The sequence below is a fragment of the Pollicipes pollicipes genome, unplaced genomic scaffold (genome assembly GCF_011947565.3).
Source record: "Pollicipes pollicipes isolate AB1234 unplaced genomic scaffold, Ppol_2.1 Scaffold_7261;HRSCAF=8764_pilon_pilon_pilon, whole genome shotgun sequence".
Taxonomy (NCBI): domain Eukaryota; kingdom Metazoa; phylum Arthropoda; class Thecostraca; order Pollicipedomorpha; family Pollicipedidae; genus Pollicipes; species Pollicipes pollicipes.
Window position 1 is genome coordinate 2,536,855 of NW_023597054.1, and position 22,426 is coordinate 2,559,280.

At 53.3% G+C, this 22,426-nt stretch overlaps 3 protein-coding genes across 4 annotated transcripts; 1 reads left to right on the top strand and 2 right to left on the bottom strand.

Annotated features, from left to right (window-relative positions):
- Positions 1–34: 34 nt before the first annotated feature.
- On the bottom strand, positions 35–2,593 carry LOC119112315 (alpha-1,3/1,6-mannosyltransferase ALG2). Of its 2 annotated transcripts, none has more exons than XM_037236439.1 (2): positions 2,532–2,593; positions 35–1,305 (listed from the first exon to the last, which is right to left on the bottom strand). In XM_037236439.1, exon 2 carries the CDS (start codon positions 1,290–1,292, stop codon positions 78–80), a length of 1,215 nt encoding a protein of 404 aa, XP_037092334.1. In that variant the 5' UTR covers positions 1,293–1,305; positions 2,532–2,593; the 3' UTR covers positions 35–77. The 2 variants fall into 2 exon arrangements, with proteins under 2 accessions (XP_037092334.1, XP_037092335.1); XM_037236440.1 differs by lacking the exon at positions 2,532–2,593 and adding an exon at positions 2,185–2,525.
- Positions 2,594–2,690: 97 nt separating this feature from the next.
- Positions 2,691–12,458, top strand: LOC119112844 (twinfilin-1). The gene is made up of 9 exons (XM_037237132.1): positions 2,691–2,799; positions 5,371–5,480; positions 5,835–5,946; positions 6,716–6,878; positions 7,987–8,091; positions 8,529–8,661; positions 9,423–9,566; positions 10,605–10,726; positions 11,081–12,458. Exons 2-9 carry the CDS (start codon positions 5,378–5,380, stop codon positions 11,234–11,236), a joined length of 1,038 nt encoding a protein of 345 aa, XP_037093027.1. The 5' UTR covers positions 2,691–2,799; positions 5,371–5,377; the 3' UTR covers positions 11,237–12,458.
- A 1,008-nt stretch (positions 12,459–13,466) lies between these two features.
- Positions 13,467–15,859, bottom strand: LOC119112969 (transmembrane protein 230-like). The gene is made up of 4 exons (XM_037237272.1): positions 15,784–15,859; positions 14,496–14,591; positions 13,905–14,027; positions 13,467–13,635 (listed from the first exon to the last, which is right to left on the bottom strand). Exons 2-4 carry the CDS (start codon positions 14,589–14,591, stop codon positions 13,498–13,500), a joined length of 357 nt encoding a protein of 118 aa, XP_037093167.1. The 5' UTR covers positions 15,784–15,859; the 3' UTR covers positions 13,467–13,497.
- Positions 15,860–22,426: the final 6,567 nt, after the last annotated feature.

A 22,426-nucleotide genomic window follows, 5' to 3' on the forward strand; every position in this document is an offset into this window, starting at 1 on the left:
AGCCCTGCAGCGAACAGCCCCACCCACGTGAGCAGCCCCGTATCACCCGCCTTCGATCGCGAACGCAACGCGCGCCCTCAGCCGCCCGCCTCGTGCACCACCTCGGTCACGACCTTCTCAAGCCGGTCACCGAACGCCTGAAAGGAGAAGCTCTCAACGACACGGCGCCGACCGGCCTCACCCATGGCGCGTGCCAGCTCAGGCTCGAGGAGCACGCGCAGCAGCGCCGCAGCGAACGGCTCGGCGGCCGGCGGGCACAGGAAGCCGGTGACGCCGCTCAGCACCGTCTCGAGCGGGCCGCCGCTGGCCACAGCCACCACCGGTGCGCCGCAGTACATGGCCTCCAGCGGCACGATGCCAAAGTGCTCGCGGTCCGGCGTGTACAGCACGGCCGCGCAGCCACGCAGCAGCGCCCGCTTGGCCGCGTCGCTGGGCGAGCGCAGGAAGGTGACGCGCTCGGTCAGGTCAGCAGACGCCACGTGCCGCTGCAGCTCGGCCAGGTGCTGGCCGTTCTCCTCGTTGCGCGGGTCGTAGCCACCGGCCAGCACGAGGTGGCATGCGCGGCCGACCGGCGCGTCCGCCAGCTCCAGCAGCCGGGCTAGCGCGTCCACTGCCAGCCTCAGGTTCTTCTTGCGCTCGAACCGGTTGAGCGAGAGCAAAATGTGCGGCGGCGGCGGCGCGCCGAGCACCTCAGCCAGCGAGAGGTCCGACGGCGCGTCGAACGCGGCCAGGTCCAGCGACGGGTACAGCACGTCCGGCCGGCGGTGGCGCAGGCGCGGGAACGTCTCGGCGAACACCTGGCCGGTGAAGCGGCTGTTGACCAGGACGCGGTGAGCGGCGCCTGTCGAGCGCTCTTCCAGCCAGTCGAGCGGCGCGCGGTACAGCCGCTTAAGCGGCGAACGCCGCTGCGTCAGCAGCTGGTCCGGGAAGTGGCAGTAGAAGAGCACGCGCAGGCCAGCCCAGCGCAGCAGCGGCACACACGCCGACACCTGGTCGCAGAAGACAAGGTCGGGCGGCGGCCCGGGCGCCAGCAGCAGGCACAGCGCCGCGTACACCATGCGCAGGTAGACGCAGAAGGCGCGCAGACGGCCGCACACGCTGCCAGGCAGCCAGCCGCCGCACACGCGCACCGGCAGCCTGTCCAGTGTCTCGGGGAAGCAGTGGCGCCGGTCGTGGTGCGCCGTGACGTAGGAGACGTGGTGGCCGCGGCGCTGCAGCGCCAGGCCGGCGTCCACTACCAGACGCTCGGCGCCGCCGATGCCCAGATCCGGGTGCAGGAACACCACCCGCATCGCAGCTGCCTGCCTGCGGACGACAGCAGCCATCAGTGTGCTCCAGAGCGAGGTCTGGGTGGTCGAGGCCTGCATTAACCACACAACTTTGATACTTGCACATGCTGGGTGCATGCTGCAGTACATAAGACTGCTGAGGCATGCACAGCTTGAAATGTTAATCCTCATTCTGCCAAGCCTCCTTTCACAACTTGGATAGTGGGATGTGACCACCTGTTATTTCCATACTAAGAACTATTGGGCCTTTGAAAAAAAACAACAGGAATGAACTGGGCCCAATGAGATCTTGCTGATATGGGTAAGTGCCTAGGCCAGTATTTTGTATTACATGTTTTATTTCATCCCTCTGAACCAATAATTGAAACCTCTGCCATTTCCAAAGACAATCCTTCAAACATCAAATGTTTTCAGTTTGCATGCTTGCATTTGCCAAACTATCCCACAGTGACATGAAACTTACACAGACATGTTACTTAATTTTGAGCACACTGATGCCTAATTTTGTGCCTTTCAAGCATACACTTTAATGCAGAACATGGCCTTTTTGCCTTTTCTATACTGTGACGCCTGCCAACCTGCAGGTTATTCAGGAAGTAGCACACCATCAAACTAGACACCCATTCTGCAACACATGCAAGGGACTCACCAGATGGCAACTGGCCATACACCACATGCAGCCCTGGGAGCTAGCACAAGGGCATGCAGCCTGCGGCAACAAGATCATCCACGACCACATGCACCAAGCAACCACTATGCGAGCCACTACCACATGTGACACCAACAGTACATGCACAATCACAAAGGCATGCACATGCAACACATCACAATATATAACTCTTGATTATTTTGGAGCATCACATTTATCACATAAATGATGCTGCCAACAGTTCACCAAGTGATTTTCAAGCAGACTAGTATGGTCAAAATAGAATAGGCAGGTACTTAAAAAATATACAGAAGTTTTGCACATCCCTGGGTACAAATTAGACAGCAATTTTTATGACTTGGGACTGGAACATTCAGCAACCCCTAGCATCCGCGATCTGAATGGCAGTAATGGCACTTGTATTGTACGTTCAAGGATCATATCTATTTTATTGAGTGGGGGCCGCGTGAACAGGAAAGGCCAGTAAATGCCTGAAGCTGAATGGATCACAACATTCCTACATGGACCAGGAATAGCACGACATTAAGGGAGGAGCAGGGCAAGAACTTAAATGATCGTTTGTTTAAACAGACCCTGCTTGCTCGATTGATGGCCGGGCAGCTTCTTGCCTGCTCGCTGGGCCACGCACTTGACGAACTCAGCGCAATGACAGAATTTGGGAACACGAAATGGATATGGAAGCTCCTGTGCGCCGGCCAAGCGGTGACGTTTCCAGCGCATTAGGCGTGAGGCCCGTAACACGCCTGTAACAAGGCGATACAACAAATAATAGCATATGCATTGCTTCAAACGTTGGAGCGGTTCGGCAGTGGTGGTACTTCGTGAAACCTGAACACATAGGCAAGTGGAAAACAACGCGAGGAGTGCAATTTATGCCCCAGGCGTTGTTGGCATGCTGTTTTAACCTTCATGCTTCCGATGTGGTTTTGCGAGATCCAGCGTCCAGGGGTGATTGACGAGCTGGCGATCAGTCTGGGCGGGGATGGGCTGCCCTGGAGGCTTAAATTAACCATGGCCTATCACGGTCACTCAATTTTGTTTGCTGTAAAGATCCTTTGTTCAGAGTATTGACAGTGTTTCCTGGTTTAATGGTCCTCTGTGTGACATGTATTTTTGTAGGTGTTAACTGAAGTAAAGTAAAGTCTTCTAAAATGAGGTATTTCACTGGAATGTAGCCAGTCTAATCCTTCATGAAATGCCAGCATGAAACATGAACTTAGTGCCATTGTCTTTTCTATAACCTTCATCTGTCCTTTTTCATTGTGACATTGCTGCTATTAAGTTGTGTCTGCTAGGCTCTGCTACTTTTATGTGGTTTTTGCTATACCAGCAGTCATGGTGTATTCTACATATTGACATACATGTGCAGTTACAGATCCAGACAACTATAAGGCCTATGATGAGAGACAGGCAATGCCATATAGCCTGAGCAGAGGAGTGTCTTAAAGCCCTAATGACATTACATGATGATATGGTGTATGGAGTTTGATTTTTTTGGCATATGATAGTTCAATATTCAAGAGGATTTCAAACCATTCCTCAACTGTCTGCTATGTGTGTTCTCAAAAAATGCCAGTGAATAAAATGCAACATATGATTAAGTGTAGGTCTGTTTTTGGACATAGTTATGAGGAAACCATGAAAATATGATCAACAGTTGAATGCTGGTCACCCTAAAGGTCCAGGAATATATTTTTGGCAAGTTAAGGCACCAGTCCTTGCTCCTGAACTCCCATGTCCCTTTAAGCTAATCTACACTAACCCAACATGCATAACCTGACTGCCACTGGCCCAGCCCAATTAATCTCAGATCAGCTCAGGGCAATCCAACACAGTATAGTTGATCTCAGTTCAGCTCAGGCTGATCCAACCTGGTCCAATTCCATCAGGAAGCAGTAAATACCATACTGCTTAATAGGGGCTTTGGATGTCTTGCCAAAACTGTGCTGGATGTGCCTTTTCAGTTCAATGACTACAAAATAACAAACTAAAGAACTGGACTGCAATAAAAGATATCCTTACAGCAGTTGCCAACATTATGTGACTTTAATATTTTTGCTGGGTCCACAGGTAACAGAAGAATCAATGGTGAATGCCCATTCAAACTTGCATAATATATTAAACTTATGTTGCATGACAAGATTTTCAATTGCTAGATTTCTGGGGTCATAGCCCATGCTAAGTAGTGTGTGCTGCCTAAGCCCAGACCTATCCAATAATAATACATTTCCTGGTCATCAGTAAAGTTTTGTGAAAAGGGCTAAATGTGCTGCAATATTTGGTGCCTTGTCCTGCCCTCTGAATTCTCCTGACTTCTAGCTCAGCTGCTGCCACTGACTGATGGCCATCTCAGTCTGATTGACAAATGATGAGTACACTCAGTATGTTGAGTATATATGTAACTGTACTCAGATCTACCCTGCTCATAAGGATTGGCACAGTGGCTTTTAAGGGAATATATAACTGACCTGCTTTCTTCTGGACATATGGAGCCATGTAGCAGGGGAGGGGTGTATAGAGAGTTGGAGATATACAGCAATACACAGAAGGGGATTTGCTGCCCTCTGACATCATCTGAACTCCAGTGTGGCTGAAGTCACCAGTTAAAGGCTGTCACAGTCAAGGGCAACTAGCAAGCAGCCAGAAGGCCTGAAATTGAAGAGAAAGCACATAAATATCAGGAGGCAGGCACTCTAACCACCTGGGCTATTACAATGGAGCCACTGGAATGACTAATGGGGTGAAAGTGAGTGATAATTGAAACTACAGTAATGATGACAATGTTTAATTTTAATATATGGTTTCCAAAACCTATGATTAATGACTACCAGCCTAGGCTCCTGATTAGCATTTTAGGATTCCATGTTCAGAGACAGTAGCTGGCAGGGTATAGAAGTATTGACATCAAGGGATATTGTTATGGACTGATGTTCTTTGGTGTAGTCTGGAACAATGACAATTCAGAACTAAGGCAACATTGTCAACGGGGGTCGTTTTCTCATGCATGCCAGTTGTCTTGCTGCATGATAGATGTTCTTAAAGACACCACTGTGTGCTGCAGTGCTGTCTGGCTCCACCATCAAGCCAAACCAATATTTGTCGTACAAAAGTGTTCCGCAAGCATTCAAGGATAACACCTCGGCTGGGTGGCAAAGTGTGACGTGGGACCTGGCTATTCTCTGCAGCAGAACTCGATGAAAAGATTATTAAGCTGTGTAAATTTGATGCTAGAAACCAACCATTGATAATTTTTAGAACCATGCCATGGAGCGGGGAAGAGGAGGAGAACAAGGAAGGAGGGAGGTGTGATTGCCTCAATATGGTTTCGGGTTGGTGGCTGCTGCTGACTGCCAACAGAGAATGATGATGTAAGGAAATCCTCCTCATGACCACTTTCTTCATTCTTTACAGAGGAAAGATGTCCCACCAAACAGGGATTGTAGCCAACCAGGAGTTGATGGCATTTTTTGGCAGCTGCAGAAATGGAAGTGTCAGGGCCATCAAAATATCCATTGAAGATGGTAAGCAAAAGAAACATGGATGCATTAAATGTTCATGGATCAGGTGATTCCTGTAAGTGGATGAACATTGGATGACTTCTTGCACAACTCTCCTACACCACCAAGTAATCACATCAACCATGTACAACTTGTGTGCTGAGTTTTGTGTAAAGACCACACTCATCACTATCATTTTCACAGCCACTGGCATCTTGATGCTTGAGAAGCATAAAGCTACTTTGGAAAGCAGTCTCATCTCAGACACAAGGATAATGTCTTGAGACACATTGCTCCATTGTGCAAAAAAGTGAGCTGCTGTTTGCATTTTTCATGTGTGTATGCTGAAGTGCTGTAACTCCATCATTGTTCTTGCAGAGCAGTTAAGCCTCCACACCCATGTGCCTGCTGAGTCTACCTGGGAAACTGACTGGGACAGCACAGTTCCAGATCTCACAGATGACAAGCAGCCGACATACATCCTGTATAGGTCTGTTTATCAATGGCTAGACCTGCGAAAGTGTTTCGTAGATAACAGGAGTTGCCGGCCAAACAACACTATCCATGAAATGTTCAATTCAAATGCTATATTGTAACAAGTCAGCACAGGGGCATGCTTTCACAACATGAGTGGGGGGGGGGGGGGGGGAGAGACAGCAAAAAATATAAAACCCTGCCCTCAAAATATGCCCAAAAATGGCTTTTTCCTGATTTGCTCCATTGGCCATTTCTTTCCTGAAGTGCAGGGAAAGCTGGAGCATAAATATAGCCTCCACCCCACTTTGAACCCTGACTGAAAAGTAAATGACACCCCTGAATCATAATTTCAAGTGGTGTTTGTGTTGCATAAATAGCTTGACACATTGAACATTGGCATGGCAGGTTGAGTGTTGCTATGATGCATGGGCATAGCCTGAAACTTGTGGAATGGGTAGTGTTACCCATGTTTGCTAGTTGTTAAACCAGCACCTCCCAGCTTTTTGAAACTGGATATATGGAGCTGTCATTGTCAGAATTTGTAACTCATGATACTGCAAAATGAGAAGCTCAAGTCCATTCATTGCCATTTCTATTCAACCTTGTTAACCATGCATCTTGTCATGGGGACAGTATTGCCCATTACAGGGCTGTGATGGTGGGCTGTGATGTTACAGCACTCACTGATGTGCAAAAGCATTAACAAATGGTTGTAGCTGAAGTGACTTCCAGTGTACATAGCACATGCCCACATAAAGGTAACATAAATGGCACTGTTGCAGGCTAGACTCCAAGAATTCAATGGGCTTTGAGTGGCTGCTGATCACATGGTCACCGGATGACTCGCCAGTCAGGCAGAAGATGCTGTATGCCTCTACAAAGGCCACACTCAAGAAGGAATTTGGTGGGGCCCAGATCAAGGATGAAGTCTTTGGCACAACAAAGGTGATTTTTGCCTTTAGTTGTTAACACGCGCTCGCGGCGTCAGTTTAGCCTCCCTCGAAGGTTTTTGCCTTAAGTTGTTAACACTCGCTCGCGGCGTCAGTTTAGCCTCCCTCGAAGGTTTTTGCCTTTAATTGTTAACACGCGCTCGCGGCGTCAGTTTAGCCTCCCTCGAAGATTTTTGCCTTTAGTTGTTAACACGTGCTCGCGGCGTCAGTTTAGCCTCCCTCGAAGGTTTTTGCCTTTAGTTAACACGCGCTCGCGGCGTCAGTTTAGCCTCCCTCGAAGGGTTTTTCCTTTAGTTGTTAACACGCGCTGGCGGCGTTAGTTTAGCCTCCCTCGGAGGTTTTTCCGGCGTGATTTCCGAACAGCGCAGCGCGGTCGCGCCATATTCCTGAAGATAATTGAATAATGGATCGTTTGATATCCAAAATTCACATGTACCTTGTAAGGTTGCTGACCTGTGGCAGGCCAAGGTCAGGCCATGAATGCAGTGAAGACGATTTCTAGGGAATTCTTCAAGCTGATGCAACAACAGAGTGTTAGATGAAGCCATACATCTGTGAGATAGTTTCTTAGGGAACACACAAATTGCATGAACAAGTTCCATTGACATAGGATCAGGTATGAAGTTCAGACCAAGGGTCAAAACCAACCTGTTTTGTTACTCTAGGGCGTGCTGTGCGGAATGGTTTCTGACTTAGTTTCTGGTACTCATTTCAAATGTGATTGATAACAGGAACCATATCATACATCTTCCATAGACTTCTTAAATCTCAGGATAGGTCACTGACCTAAAATGACTCAGGTAAACCTTTTTGTTTTTATGAACATAGGCTTCAAACTTTGATGCTTCTGTTCAAATGCAAGACTCAAAGAAGCCTTGTAGGATTCTGATTGCCATGACCTCTGACAGATCAAAAAGATCCCTGACCTTAAATAAGCACCAATAATCTTTTGCTTAAAACAGGTGTCTAGGTTCTGGGACACTTCTGGGTTTGGGGCACTTTGGACGCCAATCTGAAGTTTGGCCTCGCTATTGTGACACGCTGTTGTAACACGGTGTTGTGACACGCTGTTGTGACACGGTGTTGTGACACGGTGCTGTCAGGAGGACGTGACGCTGACCGGCTACCGGCGCCATCTGCGTGCCCAGAAGGCGCCCGCCCCTCGCTCCATGGCCGAGGAGGAGAGGGATGAGATCAAGAGGGCAGAGGTGAGGTTCGAAACTGAGCGCCGGCAGCCTGGAAGGAGCGCCCTAGTTAGGATAGCGAGTCCACAGGTGTTCTGATGCTGTCCTGTCATTTGCAACAGGTTTTCCCGCCCATGAATGGGCGCAGGAATGACTCAATGTTACGTTCAAACGTCCAGATGCTTCGAAAATCAGTATGGCTAAAGGAGGGGCTGAGGTGCTGGGGTCTGCCTGGCCGTGTACCCTGCGCGCCTGGCCGCCAGAAGGCGTATACTGAGACGGCGGGATGTCGCTCCGTTCTTTGTCTCGTTGCTCCGTTCTCCGCCCCTTGCCGTGTACCCTGCGCGCCTGGCTGCCAGAAGGCGTACACTGAGACGGCGGGATGTCGCTCCGTTCTTTGTCTCGTTGCTCCGTTCTCCGCCCGTGCACCGTGTCCACATACGGTGCCGCCTTGCGGACAGGTGGGGGTGGACGTGTCGGTGGACACCAAGCAGCAGACGATGGGCAGCGTGTCCTTCCCGATCAGCCGCGAGGCGCTGGACGAGGTGGCCGGTCTGTCCCAGGGCAGGGTGAACTACGTACAGCTGAGCATAGGTCAGTTCCGGGGCGCCGGGTCACGGGCGCTCCCTTCGACATGAGCCTGGCTCCCATTATGGTGGTGCAGCCTAGTGCCAGCACCTAACTTCAGCAAGTCTTTTGTGCTGAGATATCATCCTTTTGTTGAACTGACCAAACATTCGCCAAAAAACGACGATGAATTGAATTCTGTAGCAGAATACACATGAAGAACCCCATTTCCAATTCGCAGTGTCATTGCAACATCACAGTACAACTCCCATCAATATTGGATGCGTGTCGCTTCCGGCGGACGCCTCCGGCTGAAACGAGCGCGGCCAAGTGGCCCGTTGGGACAGCGCACTGTGCAGATTTTGCCCACCGGATGTACCGCTGTGTAGCAGGCAGTCTGTCCCCGGCCATCTGACCGCCCCCCCCCCCCCCTCCCCCGGATGAAGGAAACGCGCTCTGGTGGTGGGCGGGGCGTGTTGTGGAGCGCGGCCCACTCCGTATGACGCCGTCCGTCGTCTTCGGCGCCGGCCAGCGACCTGTGACCGGGCTGACGACCCCTCGTGTGAGCCGCCTGGTGACCTGTGACCGGGCTGACGACTCCTCGTGTGAGCCGCCTGGTGACCTGTGACCGGGCTGACGACCCCTCGTGTGAGCCGCCTGGTGACCTGTGACCGGGCGACCCCCCCCCCCGTGTGAGCCGCCTGGCTGTCAGCCCCTGTCGAGAGCGGTTCACCGCAGTCCCGACAGGGCCGGGCGCGTGTGACCGGGCTCCGGCGCGCTTGCCGCAGACTTGGACAAGGAGACCATTAACCTGGCGGCGGCCGACACCACGCCGGCGGCGGCGCTCGCACGGCACGTGCCCACCGACCACGCGCGCTATCACCTGTACGTGTTCAGCCACCAGTACGAGGGTGACCAGTTCCACAGTCTCGGTGAGTGGGTGCTGGCCACTGTGCGGGACCGGCGTCGTCATGGAGTTGCCAGGTTTGAACACAGAACTCGCCGGCGATACGAGCCGGCCGCATAGGGTCCGAGGCCATACATGCTATCCTATTTGCACAACGGTGCAAGCTGCGGCGGTGTAGATCACCCCGAGTTGCCGTCTATGCTGATCGATTCGTCTCAGCTTAAAGAGCAATGTATGCCTTGTTAAATCTGATGTCGAGACATCTGAGTGGAAATTTATACTTTTAAAGCGATGTTGTGAAAGTAAATCTTGCTCACTGAAAAAATGTCATTTAGTTTTAGTGGCAGAGACGCGACATCTCCTGCTTTTTCGTGTTCGTCTCGTGGTCTTTACGTTGCGATGCTTTTGAAATCTTAAGCTTGCGTATGGGCACTATGGGGCTTTGGTACCCGCGTTGTAGCCGGACATAAAGCCACCGTGTGATGTGACGTTTGGACAAAAGTGCTGGGGTTTGCCGCATTCTTCATTGAAATTTCTGAAAAAAGCCGTCATTCGCGATTTTTCCCTCAAGTTGACAAGCACAAAGCTAGAAATATGTTTGGTAGGCTCACCCTGCTGCCCGCGAGTGCTGCGCTTGAACTGCGCGGAATTTTAGAGGACGCGGGGCGCCGGTGCCTGACGCAGTGTGTATTGGACTGGCGCCTGTAAGGCCCGCTATATGCCAAAGGAAGACCACCACAGCTCTGTCGTGGGCGCCGAGCAGCCACTCCGTACGCGAGGGGGGTGGGGGAGGAATGCCGACTGTGTGCTGGACGGACGGCGGTGGTCGGCCTGAGGCGGACGGCGGCGGTCGGCCTGAGGCGGACGGCGGCGGTCGGCCTGAGGCGGACGGCGGCGGTCGGCCTGAGGCGGACGGCCGCGGTCGGCCTGAGGCGGACGGCGGCGGTCGGCCTGAGGCGGACGGCGGCGGTCGGCCTGAGGCGGACGGCCGCGGTCGGCCTGAGGCGGACGGCCGCGGTCGGCCTGAGACGGACGCGTGCCGACCTGTGTGCCGCCCCGCCAGTGTTCATCTACTCCATGCCCGGCTACAACTGCTCCATCCGGGAGCGCATGCTGTACTCCAGCTGCAAGTCCTCAGTCATCGACGTCATAGAGAACCAGTGCCAGCTGAGCATCACCAAAAAGGTGGGCGGGATCGGTCCACCTGGATGTTGCCATGGTCTCCCTGTAAGTGACCAGAGCTGTGAACCGGCCGCCGTGATGTCATGTGCCTGTCCTGTGTTCGGCTGGTGGGCGCTGTCTTCGGCTTACGCGCCCTGTCCAGGCTGGTCAGTGTGAGGTAGACACGGCTGACCAGTCCGGATCGGTAGGCTCCCGGACTGTGTCCCCCCACGCAGCGGGGTAACAGCCACGCCAGCGCCTCCTGAAATAGACAGTGGCGTGTTTATGGCCGCATTGGGACGACCCGCCGCCGGCGCACCTGCTGGCCGTATGCCTTAGTCTGGCGTCTGCGACTGGACCCTTCCGTTTGATCGGCAGATCGAGGTGGATGACCCCAGCGAGCTGACCGAGCAGTTCCTGATGGACGAGATCCACCCCAAAAAGATGCTGCATCGGCCCAAGTTCGCCAAGCCCAAGGGCCCGGCCAGCCGCGGCGCCAAGCGGCTGACCAAGCCCGGTCCGGCCGACTCGTAGCCGCCTGACGGCCAGGCCCGTCAGCGTCAGGTGCGTGCCGTCCGGCGGGCGCCGGGTGAGGCCGCCTCCGCCGACGGCGGCCGCAGCGCATTGTTTTGTATTTGTACGGCGGCGGGCGCCGGAGGCTGCGCGCGCTCGCATTATGTCGGTCCGCTTCAAGCGTGACTTCCATGTACGGTCGATGCGTGCGACGCACGCCGCGGGGCGCCGCGCGTGACGCAGCGTCACCAGCGGCACGGAGGCCCGCGTGGCCGGTGGCGCGCTGACAGGTCGCGGCCACGCTTTCTAGACGAATTCAAACTGTGATTTTTCATAAACTGTGACCGGTAGGCCCTATTGTAGAACACGGTAGGCCCTATCGTGGAACACGTTAGGTTCTACTGTAGAACACGTGGATCCTAGATGTGGGGTCATCTGAGGCTTTTCTCGACGATCGACCAGGCATTTTCATGCACCGTTCCCGTAAGGACTTGGCTCGGGTTGGAGGGCTCGGCGAATACGACAAAATGTCAGGAAAATTACCACAAGCCCGGCAAGCGGTGGTAACACGACTGTGGCGTGGCAGCCGTTTTTTGCGCCTGGTGATGTATTTTAGAGAGTAGGAACTGTATCATGTGTTAAGCTTAACCGAAAGGGAAGAGGCGGTGGTGGCGATAAAATGGCCTCAAAATTGTAATCCTTATTCGTTTGCAGTCAGAGAAACCGTGTGGCGACAAAGTATATGCCGAATACATGTGTTTATATTGTTCTAATTCGGTGAAATGAGGAAGTTTGGCCCCCTTACAGCATATATTAATCCGCTTTGTGGATGTATATTACCCACTGTATGTGCACCAAAGATTACCGCCAGGAAATGAAACGGTGTTATGTACAAGAAAGACCCTGTAGCGCCCGTGTCCCCGAAAATTGATGCTTCATCCCTTGTCTGTTGGAGACTTAATATCGTGTGTTGTGCTAACGGGACTGTTCCAGGTTCATGATCGCTTCAGGTCACGGACACCCCTTATAAGATGACGTCAGACACGTCCGCCTCTCAAACTGCGTTCTTGGTCAGCTTGTTGTCTGATCCAATGCAAGACCGCTCATTCATTGTCAGGTCGTTTCGCCCAGATGCGACAGCGCGCGTCCTTCACATCACGTGTGGAGGAGCTTGCGGACAATGGCAACGTGCAGTGTGATCACATATAGCTCCCAGTAATAACCATGAATCACGGTTTTGAAAACACCAATGTTTTTTGTTAACAGAATGGCTGTGGCCAAACTTGATCATGTGCATAATTGGGCGGTGCTAGTGCCGTGTCCAACCGTTGCAAGCCTACGATCAAACCGCTACCTTACATACTGCCAGTGTAAAACCCAATACACATTGTACGTTTCGCCGGCGTCTCGGACCACGTTCCACTGATTTGGGCAGCTCCGTTTGCCAGTCAGTGAAATGTGCGAACGGAGAGAGGGAAGAATGAACATGCAGTACTGTGTGGCCCTCGTCGAATGACAATACAAACGGTCTAGGAGGCACAATACGCATATTATTACAGACAAGCACACTAAACAAAATAAGCACCGAGCATGACGTCGATAAAAAGGCCGTTAACTGCCGACCGCAAGCTCAGCAGCTGATGGCGCCATCACCAGGGCCACGAGAGACGGGCCTCGACGGGTAAGGCGGTGCGGGCGGCGTGAGTACCACACTGGACAGGGAGCGCCGCCCGCCGATAACCGCTCCGCCCCGCTTCCGTCACTGGCCCGCGCCCACCTCACAACATGTGCCTGAGCGCACCTCACAACACGTGCCTGAGCGCACTTCACAACACGTGCCTGAGCGCACCTCACAACACGTGCCTGAGCGCACCTCACAACACGTGGCCCCAACCGTGCATGCGCGCACACTTTAGCACATCGTCCATGCCCGTCTGATGGAACAGAAACACAGACCATCATACCGTAGCCGGTTGTCAGCAGCCTCAGCAGCCTCAGCAGCAGCCTCGTGCACAAAACGGTACCTACAGAATGATTGGATGTCACTGGTGAGCTGCATTGCAGCTATATGCAGCCAGCGGTGACGTGCCCTCCGGCAGCCGGTCACCGGCCAGCGGTGGAGTGTCCTCCGGCAGCCGGCCACCGGCCAGCGGTGGCGTGCCCTCCGGCAGCCGGCCACCAGCCAGCGGTGGCGTGTCTTCCGGCAGCCGGCCACCGGCCAGCGGTGGCGTGCCCTCCGGCAGTCCGGCCACCGGCCAGCGGAGCCGGCTACACCGGACGGCTCAGTCGAAGCTGGGAATGTCCTCGAATGAGTAGCCGTCGTAGCCGATGTAGGCCAGGTATGCCATACGCACGTGATAGGCGCCCGGCACGAACATGATGAGGCCCAGCACGATCAGGGGCCAGGTGCGGTCGGCGTACTGCGGAAACATATGGCGTCACTGTACCTGGGTGGCCCGCACACGTACGGAACACCGGCTGCGACAACCCCACAGGCCGCTAATATAAAAACACGCGGTGTTCGGCGCACATATGGACAGCACTAACAGTTCGCTGATCATCAGGGCGGGGGAAGCGGCGACCAACCGCAGCTGCGTGTCCGCGAACGGATGTCACGGTCAGTGGACCGTGAACAGCCCGTCCGCCGACGTCACGGACGGGGTTGAGTTCCGACCCCCGCCCCGCTTACCCGCTCGTCGAAAAAGCCGGATACAAGCAAGCTGCCCATGACGAGCAGTGTGGTGCCGCCGGCGAACAAGAATGACGCCAGGAAGATGCTTTTCCACGGGATCGGCTTCCGCACTGTCTGAAACTGCGCCGGCCAGCGTCCGTGAGACGGACGACCCACAGCTCGAACGGCCAAGCGGGACACGGCTCGAACGGCCAGCGGGACACGGCTCGAACGGCCAGCGGGACACGGCTCGAACGGCCAAGCGCAACACAGGTCGAACGGCCAGCAGGCCACAGCTCGAACGGCCAGCGGAAGCACGGCTCGAACGGCCAGCGGGACACAGCTCGAACGGCCAGCGGAACACAGGTCGAACGGCCAGCAGGCCACAGCTCGAACGGCAGCGGGAGCACGACCGGTGGGCCTCCATGCCGAACAATGGCTGAACGACCTCGACCTAGCTGAGCCATAACTACCCATAGCAGACAGCACAGTGTTCCCACGCCGTTCCCGATGTGGTTCCATTTCTTATAGCCGCAACGAGTCTTTTCGGGACAAAGTGTACCGCAAACCAGACCGCTGGGCCAGCGGACCATAACTCGCTGTTCCAACCTGCTCGTCGCAGAACTGCCCGTCGCCGACGGCCGTCAGCCGGTGGTACTGGGCCGCGTGTTCAGGCGCTGGACCACTGGCATTCCGACGGCGCATCTGAAACGGACCAGCGTAAGGCGACCAGCTGTCTGCAGAGGGGCTCAATCACAATGACCTCATGGAAATGATTGTCATAAACACACACAGTATTGTTTGCTAGTAGCACAGTTCTTATGTGCATCATCACTTTTCTACTGGGTCATTGTCAGGGGAAAGGACTGCCAATTAATGACTGTACTACATAACTCCATGCCAGTGCTGGTGAAAAGGTCCTCATGTCAGTTATGGTTGGCACTGGCACTGAAGAAAAACAGAAGGGAGTCTCCTTAGACTCCTTAAAGACTCATTAGGACTCTGAAGAATGTCATTTGCCCATCAGATCAGTTCACAGCTTGGGCATGAATTACCTAGTGCATGGAATTGTGGGTAGTCCATGGTTCAAGGTACTCAAGTTATCCTGACTGAAAAAAGGTCACTGATAAAGAACAGAAACCTATTTGTGAAAATACAATATCCACTTACCATTCACCACAAAGTTACTGGATTAATAGCATAGTTCATATCTCACCATAGCTATGCTCCTAAGCTGGACATGCATGGACAGAAGGCAAAATGTCACTCATTTTGTGTGGCTGTACCATAGAATTGATACTGGTTCCACCTTCAAATAAGAATCAAAACTGATCCTGCATAGATTTGCTGGCTGTCAAGCAAAGCAATTTAGCATTTTCATGTGCATCACTTCTGATTCCTGGAAAGTGTACTTTTTCATGTTTTATCACCTGGCAAAAGTTTCAAAAAACACTGATTACATAACAGTTATGAAAGAGTGCAGGGGCACAATTCCAATTAATAAATTTGGGTGCCTGGACAGTGAGATGACAAGCTGGCCATAAAATACATCAGGAAATATGTCTCCCTAAGTTTTGCCCACTTTTTTCACAAGTTTAGAGGTCTGGAGTTGTTGGAAGCTTAAGTGAGGGGCGGAGGCTGGTAACATCAGGTACCAATGTATACCGTAACCTCTCTCAGCATTTGCTGATGCTAACCACTGCCCTATGCCAAGTGCAGCAGTAACTGAATATCACGTGGGCTATCACTTAACATCGGGCTCAGCCGGCCAATGCTTGTTTGCGGTCGCAATGTTGGGAATTTCGTGGTATTTGCAGTACTTTACTTGCACAGGTAATGGCTATTTATGAAACGCCAACTTCATACAGTTACGCTTCTATGCACGCCCAACACTTACAGTGGAATGAAGTTTGATGTATCTTACACCGTACTCCAATCCCACCGCCACCCCACCTTAATCATTGATCGCAACGAAACGTTAGGAGCAAGGCGAAGAACAGGCATGAAGTGCATGCGATTTCGAAGGCACTTTCAACACTACCATTATTTGTCGCTGTTGCGGCGACTTTATGGATATGGCAGCTTCTATTGCCCGCGACACCAGAGGAAAATGGTGGGCCAAAACTGCTACGAGGAAAGGGCTTCATTGTGCGACAATGAGCATCCATTTCACGCCGTGGTCATTTCATACCGTGGTCGCATGGGTGTAGGAACAGGGAGGGGGAGCAGGTGGCCATGCCCCCACTTTTCAAGGTGGGGGGGGGAAGTGTTAACTGGCTGGCCCTACTTTTCAGATTAAAGCTGTCTTTGGCTTACTTTTGCACTACATCAGGGGCGGATCCGGAGGGGACGGGGGCACGGGGTCATGGCCCCCTTTGGGCCCCGAAGGAGCCCATTGGTTCCGAGGGGGCCATCGCTGGCGGAACAGGTGCAGCTTTTTAAACACAAAACACAACAAAATTGGGTATCTCTGCACTTCCATGCGACCAAGAACAAATCTAAGCGAAAGTAAAGGCCGTATGAGAAGAAGGAAAATAGCTATTCACTGATTGGTAAAAGTTGTAAATTGGAAATCTTAAGCTTCATTACACTGTCTAGAGGCCCATGCCCTTTCCGGGAGACCCATATGCCCCCTTGTAGGATCATTTCAATCGTAAAGGAGCATTCCACATTGCCGTTCATTTCTTTGCATTTGCTCGGAGGGCACTGCGCTGTTGTTGGAGCCCTTCCTATGAACGTGCCGGGACACTCTTGTCAATCGCGGGCCCTTCCACGGATTCTTTCCATTCGCCAGAAGGGCTCCGTGAGGTATAGCCGGGTCCCATATCTTAACCTGCCGGGGTATTCTCGGTTGCTCAGGGGTCCTTTTCGTGGATCTCGGTCAACCTGCCGACACACCTGCGATATGCTCATAGGCCCTCTACACTTGGTCTAGGGCATTTCCCATTCTCTGTCACTGGCCTAGGGCCCTACACTTCTGTCGGGGGGCCATCTGATGGCCTGCTTGGGCACACCCAGTCGTTTGGGAACCCTCCACACTGGATCTTGGGGACTTCTTTTCTGAATCGGGCGGCCCTATGCTCTTGTGGCGGGCCCTACTTGTTAACCTGCTCGAACACACTCGATTATTCGGGGGCCCTCCACATTTTGTCTTGGGCACTTCCGATCTGAATGGAGGGCCCCACGCAGTTGTCGGAGACTCCATCTGTTCGCCGCTGCAGCCGCACTGGATTGTTCGGGGCCCTTTTATTGGGATTTTGGTGTTTGAGTTTGGGGCCCTACTCTCCTGTCTGGGCCACTTGATAATCTGCTCGGGTATACGCTGTCTTTAGGGGGCCCTCCACACTGGGTTTTGGCTACTTCCTATTTCAATGGAGGGCCCTACGCTCTTGTCGGGCCCGTTCTGATAAGCGTTCGGGCCACGTTCCATCATTCTGGGGCCATTTGTACGAGGTCTTCGGTGCTTCCCATTCGAATGGAGGGCCTTACGCTCTTGTTAGAAAGCACTATATGTTAACCTGCTCGGGCGCACTCGATCGTTCTGAGCCCTTCACAATGCGCCGTGAGTATGTCCTTATTTCAATGGATGGTCTTATGTTCTTGGCGGGCCGGATCTATGCGGACGCTCGGACCGGTGGTGGACGCAAGAGGTGGGGCGTGGCGAGGAGGCACGAGACCATCTCCCATCGACCAGGCCGAGGGTGCCTAAAGGCTCCAAAGGGGCCCATAACCGGCCGTGCGGACGCAGTTCTCTTACAAAAAAAACACACACACACAACAAAATTGGATGCCTTTGGGCCGATAGACGACCAATAACCATCGTTAGCAAAAGCAAAGAGTTCATAAGTAAACGAAATTCATTCTTCGCTCATTGAGAAAGTGTTGCTTGGGGAAAAATGTTGGGGCTCATTACGCTGCCAAGAGGCATCACGCTGTTGGTTGTCCTGGCCCTCCATGTCCACTTGCCGGCTCAATCTGATCGCTGAGGAGCTTTTCACGTTGTTCTTGATCTCTTTGCATTTTTTTTCGTAGGACTCAATGTGGTGCTGGGACGCTATCTGCCCCCATGCCTGAGCACTGTTGATTGATCAGGTTTTCCTCCACGGATTCTTCCCATTCATCCGAAAAGCTCTAAGTGCACTCAATTGCATAGGGGACCTTCATATAAGTCTCGGGTTCTTTCCACTTGCTTGGAGTGCCTTGTGCTGTTGCTAGGGCTTTTATAAGTTAAGGCACGGAGACACCCGATGCCTACGGGCCCTCTACTTTGATCGAGGGCTCTCTCCCTTTTGTCTCATTTGGGGAGGACTCTTCACCCCTATCGAAGCTCGTCATTGGGACTTTTACGACGTACTTGGCTGCTGATGCTATATGGCATCGCCTGCCTCTCACCCTGGCAGGAAGGGCACGGCACCGGGAGGATTCGAAACCCCGCACCTCTGGTCTCCCGGGCGTGCAACGGTTAACACAGACGCTTTAACCACTAAACTGCCGGCACCCCTCCCATCGGGGTTCGTGTTGCTAACCTGCCCGTGCACTCTTGATCTCACAGGGGTACTCATTTATGGTCTTGACTGATTCCCCTTTGCTCGGAGGGTCTTGTGCTATGACCAGGGCCTTATGTGTCAGCCTGCCGGGATACTACCTATCGTTTAGGGGCCACCACGTTGGTCTTGCGTTCCTTTTGCTTGCTCTGAGGGCCCTATACTTGTTGACGAGAGCCACTTTGTTGGCATCCTGCGGCACCCATGATCGCTCAGGTTCCGTCCCTGTTAGCGTTGGTGCCTTCGCCTTAGAGCAGCAGTCGAATATGCGCCGATAAATTATTTACGCGCGATTGCCGAACGTAGTTTTACATGCCGCCGACGTCGTATGTGTCATTTCCATTGGCTGTTTAGTGTGTGCCACTCACTTTACTAGCGCATCATGTTATTAACATATTTTAAATGTTTTAACACGTTGTACTCCTAAAAACAAGGGATAAATGCTGCATTAGTCATGAGCCATTAGCTGATTACATCACCCAGCCGGCTAGCCATAAAAACGTAAGCTAGCAGTCAAGTCCATGCTTGGTTTCGATGGTTGTTAGCAGCCATCTGAAGTTTACTTTGCCTGCTGTTCCGAAACACGTGCCTCAAAATCACAGCATTTAAAATGATCGGTAGAAAATGAGTGGGCTCTATGTGTGTGCATGCGCACGCCTACGCTTCATAGGCCTGTGCACAGTAAGACGGGTTTCCGTATTTAGTAAATAAATGGGGAAGTAAATATAAACTTATATCAGTATATATATATATTGCAAGGCTATTTTTGGGAGTGGACACCAAACTCCAGTCGGCCCTCACAATGTCTCGTGCCCCCCCCCTCCCCTCGTTGTCGAAGTCCTTGATCCTCCCGTGACCGTACAGGTAAAATATGCACCCGGACTATCTTCTGAACGTGCAGGTTGATGTTCTAAAGCGTTCAAACAAAGCGTTTTTGTCGGAAGCGTCATCATTTTTCGTCTACCCACCGGCCGTCGCCTGGTGTAAGCTGCGGGGCCGGCGCCGCGCAGGCTGTCCGGCAGGGTGCAGCGCAGGGGGTCGGTTGATGTCTTAGACTCGCCAGCGCGAAGTTCAAACTATGTTATATAGATTTTGCCACTTGATTTGGAATGAGGCCCAGCATACCCAGACGAGCATGATTTGGCGATACTAACACAAACTGGTGGCCCCACTCCTGTCTACGATATACTTTCCCGAAGTCGTGAATAACTCAGCAGTCAAGAAAAAAATCATAGCAAAGTTCCTGAGCGTTATATGTTGGAAAATAGGTTACTGAACCATTGCAAATTCATAGCGCTGGCCGTGAATTCCATGACGTCATTTTGGCGCTGGTTGTAAGATCGTTTACTGATTGTAAGATAGGAACAGAATTGCAACTCGCGGTGGCCTCTGGCTTCTGCACCAGTTTAAAAAATTAAAGAAACTAAGACATAGAAAATAGTGCAGCCTCGAAATGAAGTGAGCCGCATCTAGCGATCCTCTCCTCTTTGGAGAGAAGGGAGGAGCTGTCATCATCAGGGGCCCTTTTGTCAATCCTCGCCTCTCCCACACTTTACCAAGGCTTTAGCTGTGCCCCTGGTCTGGGGGCAAGCGGTGGCTGCCTGTCAAGCTCAATCCAGTTGAACGTTTATGATAAGGAGATGAGGGCGATAAACCGCATCTCGGGGTGCTGGGTTCCTGTTTTCGCCATTCAGGCGTACGTATCTCGGTTGCTGTATGACTACCTGACCTTGAGGCACACAATGAATGTGCTTCAAAACAGCCAAACATATTCAATGTTTCGGCGCGGCAGTCACATTGATGTGGCCGTCGTTACGTTTGTGATTTCCCCACGGGAATATGCTTCAGGAACGCCTCTCGGCTGCTGGCGAAAACAAAGGATCCCCAGAGAAATGGACGTCTATGCCAAATATTTAGCCTTTTGCCGTACGCAAGTGGATGGGGCTCGGAACACGGCTGTTGTGCCATTTTCCGACGCATGTGTGCTTGCGTGGTAGTAAAACTCCCTCGGGATCTCAATAAATACTCGTTTTGCTGCTGTCCTCTTAGTCAATATTTAGAGGTCGGTAGCTTTACGCCCCCCCCCCCTCCCCCCAACCCCCGAGGACCGCTGTTTGCCATTACCAAGCGCCGCCCCACACCCGGCCTTTAAGAAGGCGCCCCGGAGTCGCGTCGGAGGATTCAGGCTGGGCGGACACGTCCTGGAACGGTGGTGGTAATGCTGACCTTGCTCCGACTGCCGCTGCTGCTGCTGTTGCTGCTGCCGGACGCGGTGGAGCCAGGCGTCACCTCTCGGCTGTACCGCCGCCAGCCGGACGGTGGTGCCGCCGGGAGCGGTGAGCAGCGGCCGGGCCTGATGGCGTGCGCTGCCGCCTGCGGCCACCTGCCCAGCTGCACGGCGCTGAGCTGGCGGCCGGACGGCAGCTGCCAGCTCAGCGGCTGCAGCGGCCCCGCTCGCCGCCGACCAGCCGGGGCCAGCTCTGGTACAGCTGGTGGCCGGCCACCGTGCCGCCGCTGGCGCTCCGCGTCTGCTCGCGCTTTGTGGCCATCTCGGAGGAGAGCGGCGGCGGTGAGAGCGGTGACTACGCCGCCGCCTGCCAGCGCCTCTTCAACCTGAGCGCCGCTGACGACAGCGCCTTCAGCGTGCAGGCGGAGGCGGACGCGGCACGCCAGCTGGCCTCGCAGCTGCTGGCAGACGGCGAGGTGGTCTGGACGCCCGTCAAGCGCGTCGAAACGTCGGTTATAACCAGTCTGGGCGCCTGCACCACGCACAGTCAGGCCGGTCTGGTGGGCGTTAGCTTCTGTTCCGCTAGCCACCGGTACACGTGCGTGTCGCCGCCGGCGGAGGCCTTCCTCCCCTAGCTGGGTGGTCGCCGCATGTGACACGTCCCTGCGCGCGCAGCGCACAGAGTCGGTCTGAATGGCTGGAGCACTGGCGACCCATACGCGGCGAGCGATCCGTCTCAAAAGTCACACGTCACGCTCACGCTGGTTTGTTGGGCTGCTGCTCTGCCTGCAAGTTGTTTTCTTTTCACAATGGGCGTGCCATGGAACATTCACACCTGTGCATACACTGCTCGCTGCAATACCATGGCTTCGTCTAGACGTTGAATACAATTACCGACACAGCACGTTGTGTCTGCCATCTCGCTGGCCGGTCGCGTCGTTGCGACGGGTTCCAAACGTCAGACACCGCCAAATTGATGACTGCGTGTCACGTGGTTGATGCGTGCCGCCCGGTTGGCTGTTCATTTGTACACTGTAGAGCGGCCTCGGCAACCGGCACGAAGGAACGGAAGATACGCCTGATTCTCACACGTACTTATTGTATACCTTTGGCGAGGCAAGGAATCACTTTGCCTCCCCCCCCCCCCCCCCTCCGGTGGTTTTTCCGGAGTAACTCCCGAACAGTGCACCGCAGACACGCCAAACTTACATAGCTGTGTGCAGTTGGATATACGATATTTGACATAAATTGGCATAACTCTTAAGATCGCTAACCTGCAGCAGGTTAAAGTCAGGCCATGGCTACGAGCCGACACACTTATCAGGGAAACTGTAAGCAGATGCGACAACGGCATTAGATAACTCAATATAAAATTTTGAGATGATTTGTTAGGCAATGGCAGCTTACTAACGATTGCAATTGATTATACTGACCTTAGGCGAGATATTGAAGTTAAAACTAAACAAATGTAAATCGAGGTCAAAACAAGACAGGTTTTCTTGACAAGTTGTCGTAAGAGGTAGCTTTTTGGAGCTCTGTCTGAATTTCTCGGTCACACGGGCGTGCTCATAATTCCTGAACAGTCTTTGTAAGCATTCTTACCAGCGGCGGTGCGGCGCTCGCGTGCCGTCCCGCGGTCCACATGGTGTAAACATTCTCACCGGCGGCGGCGCGGCGCTCGCGTGCCGTCCCGCGGTCCACATGGTGTAAACATTCTCACCGGCGGCGGTGCGGCGCTCGCGTGCCGTCCCGCGGTCCACATGGGTGTA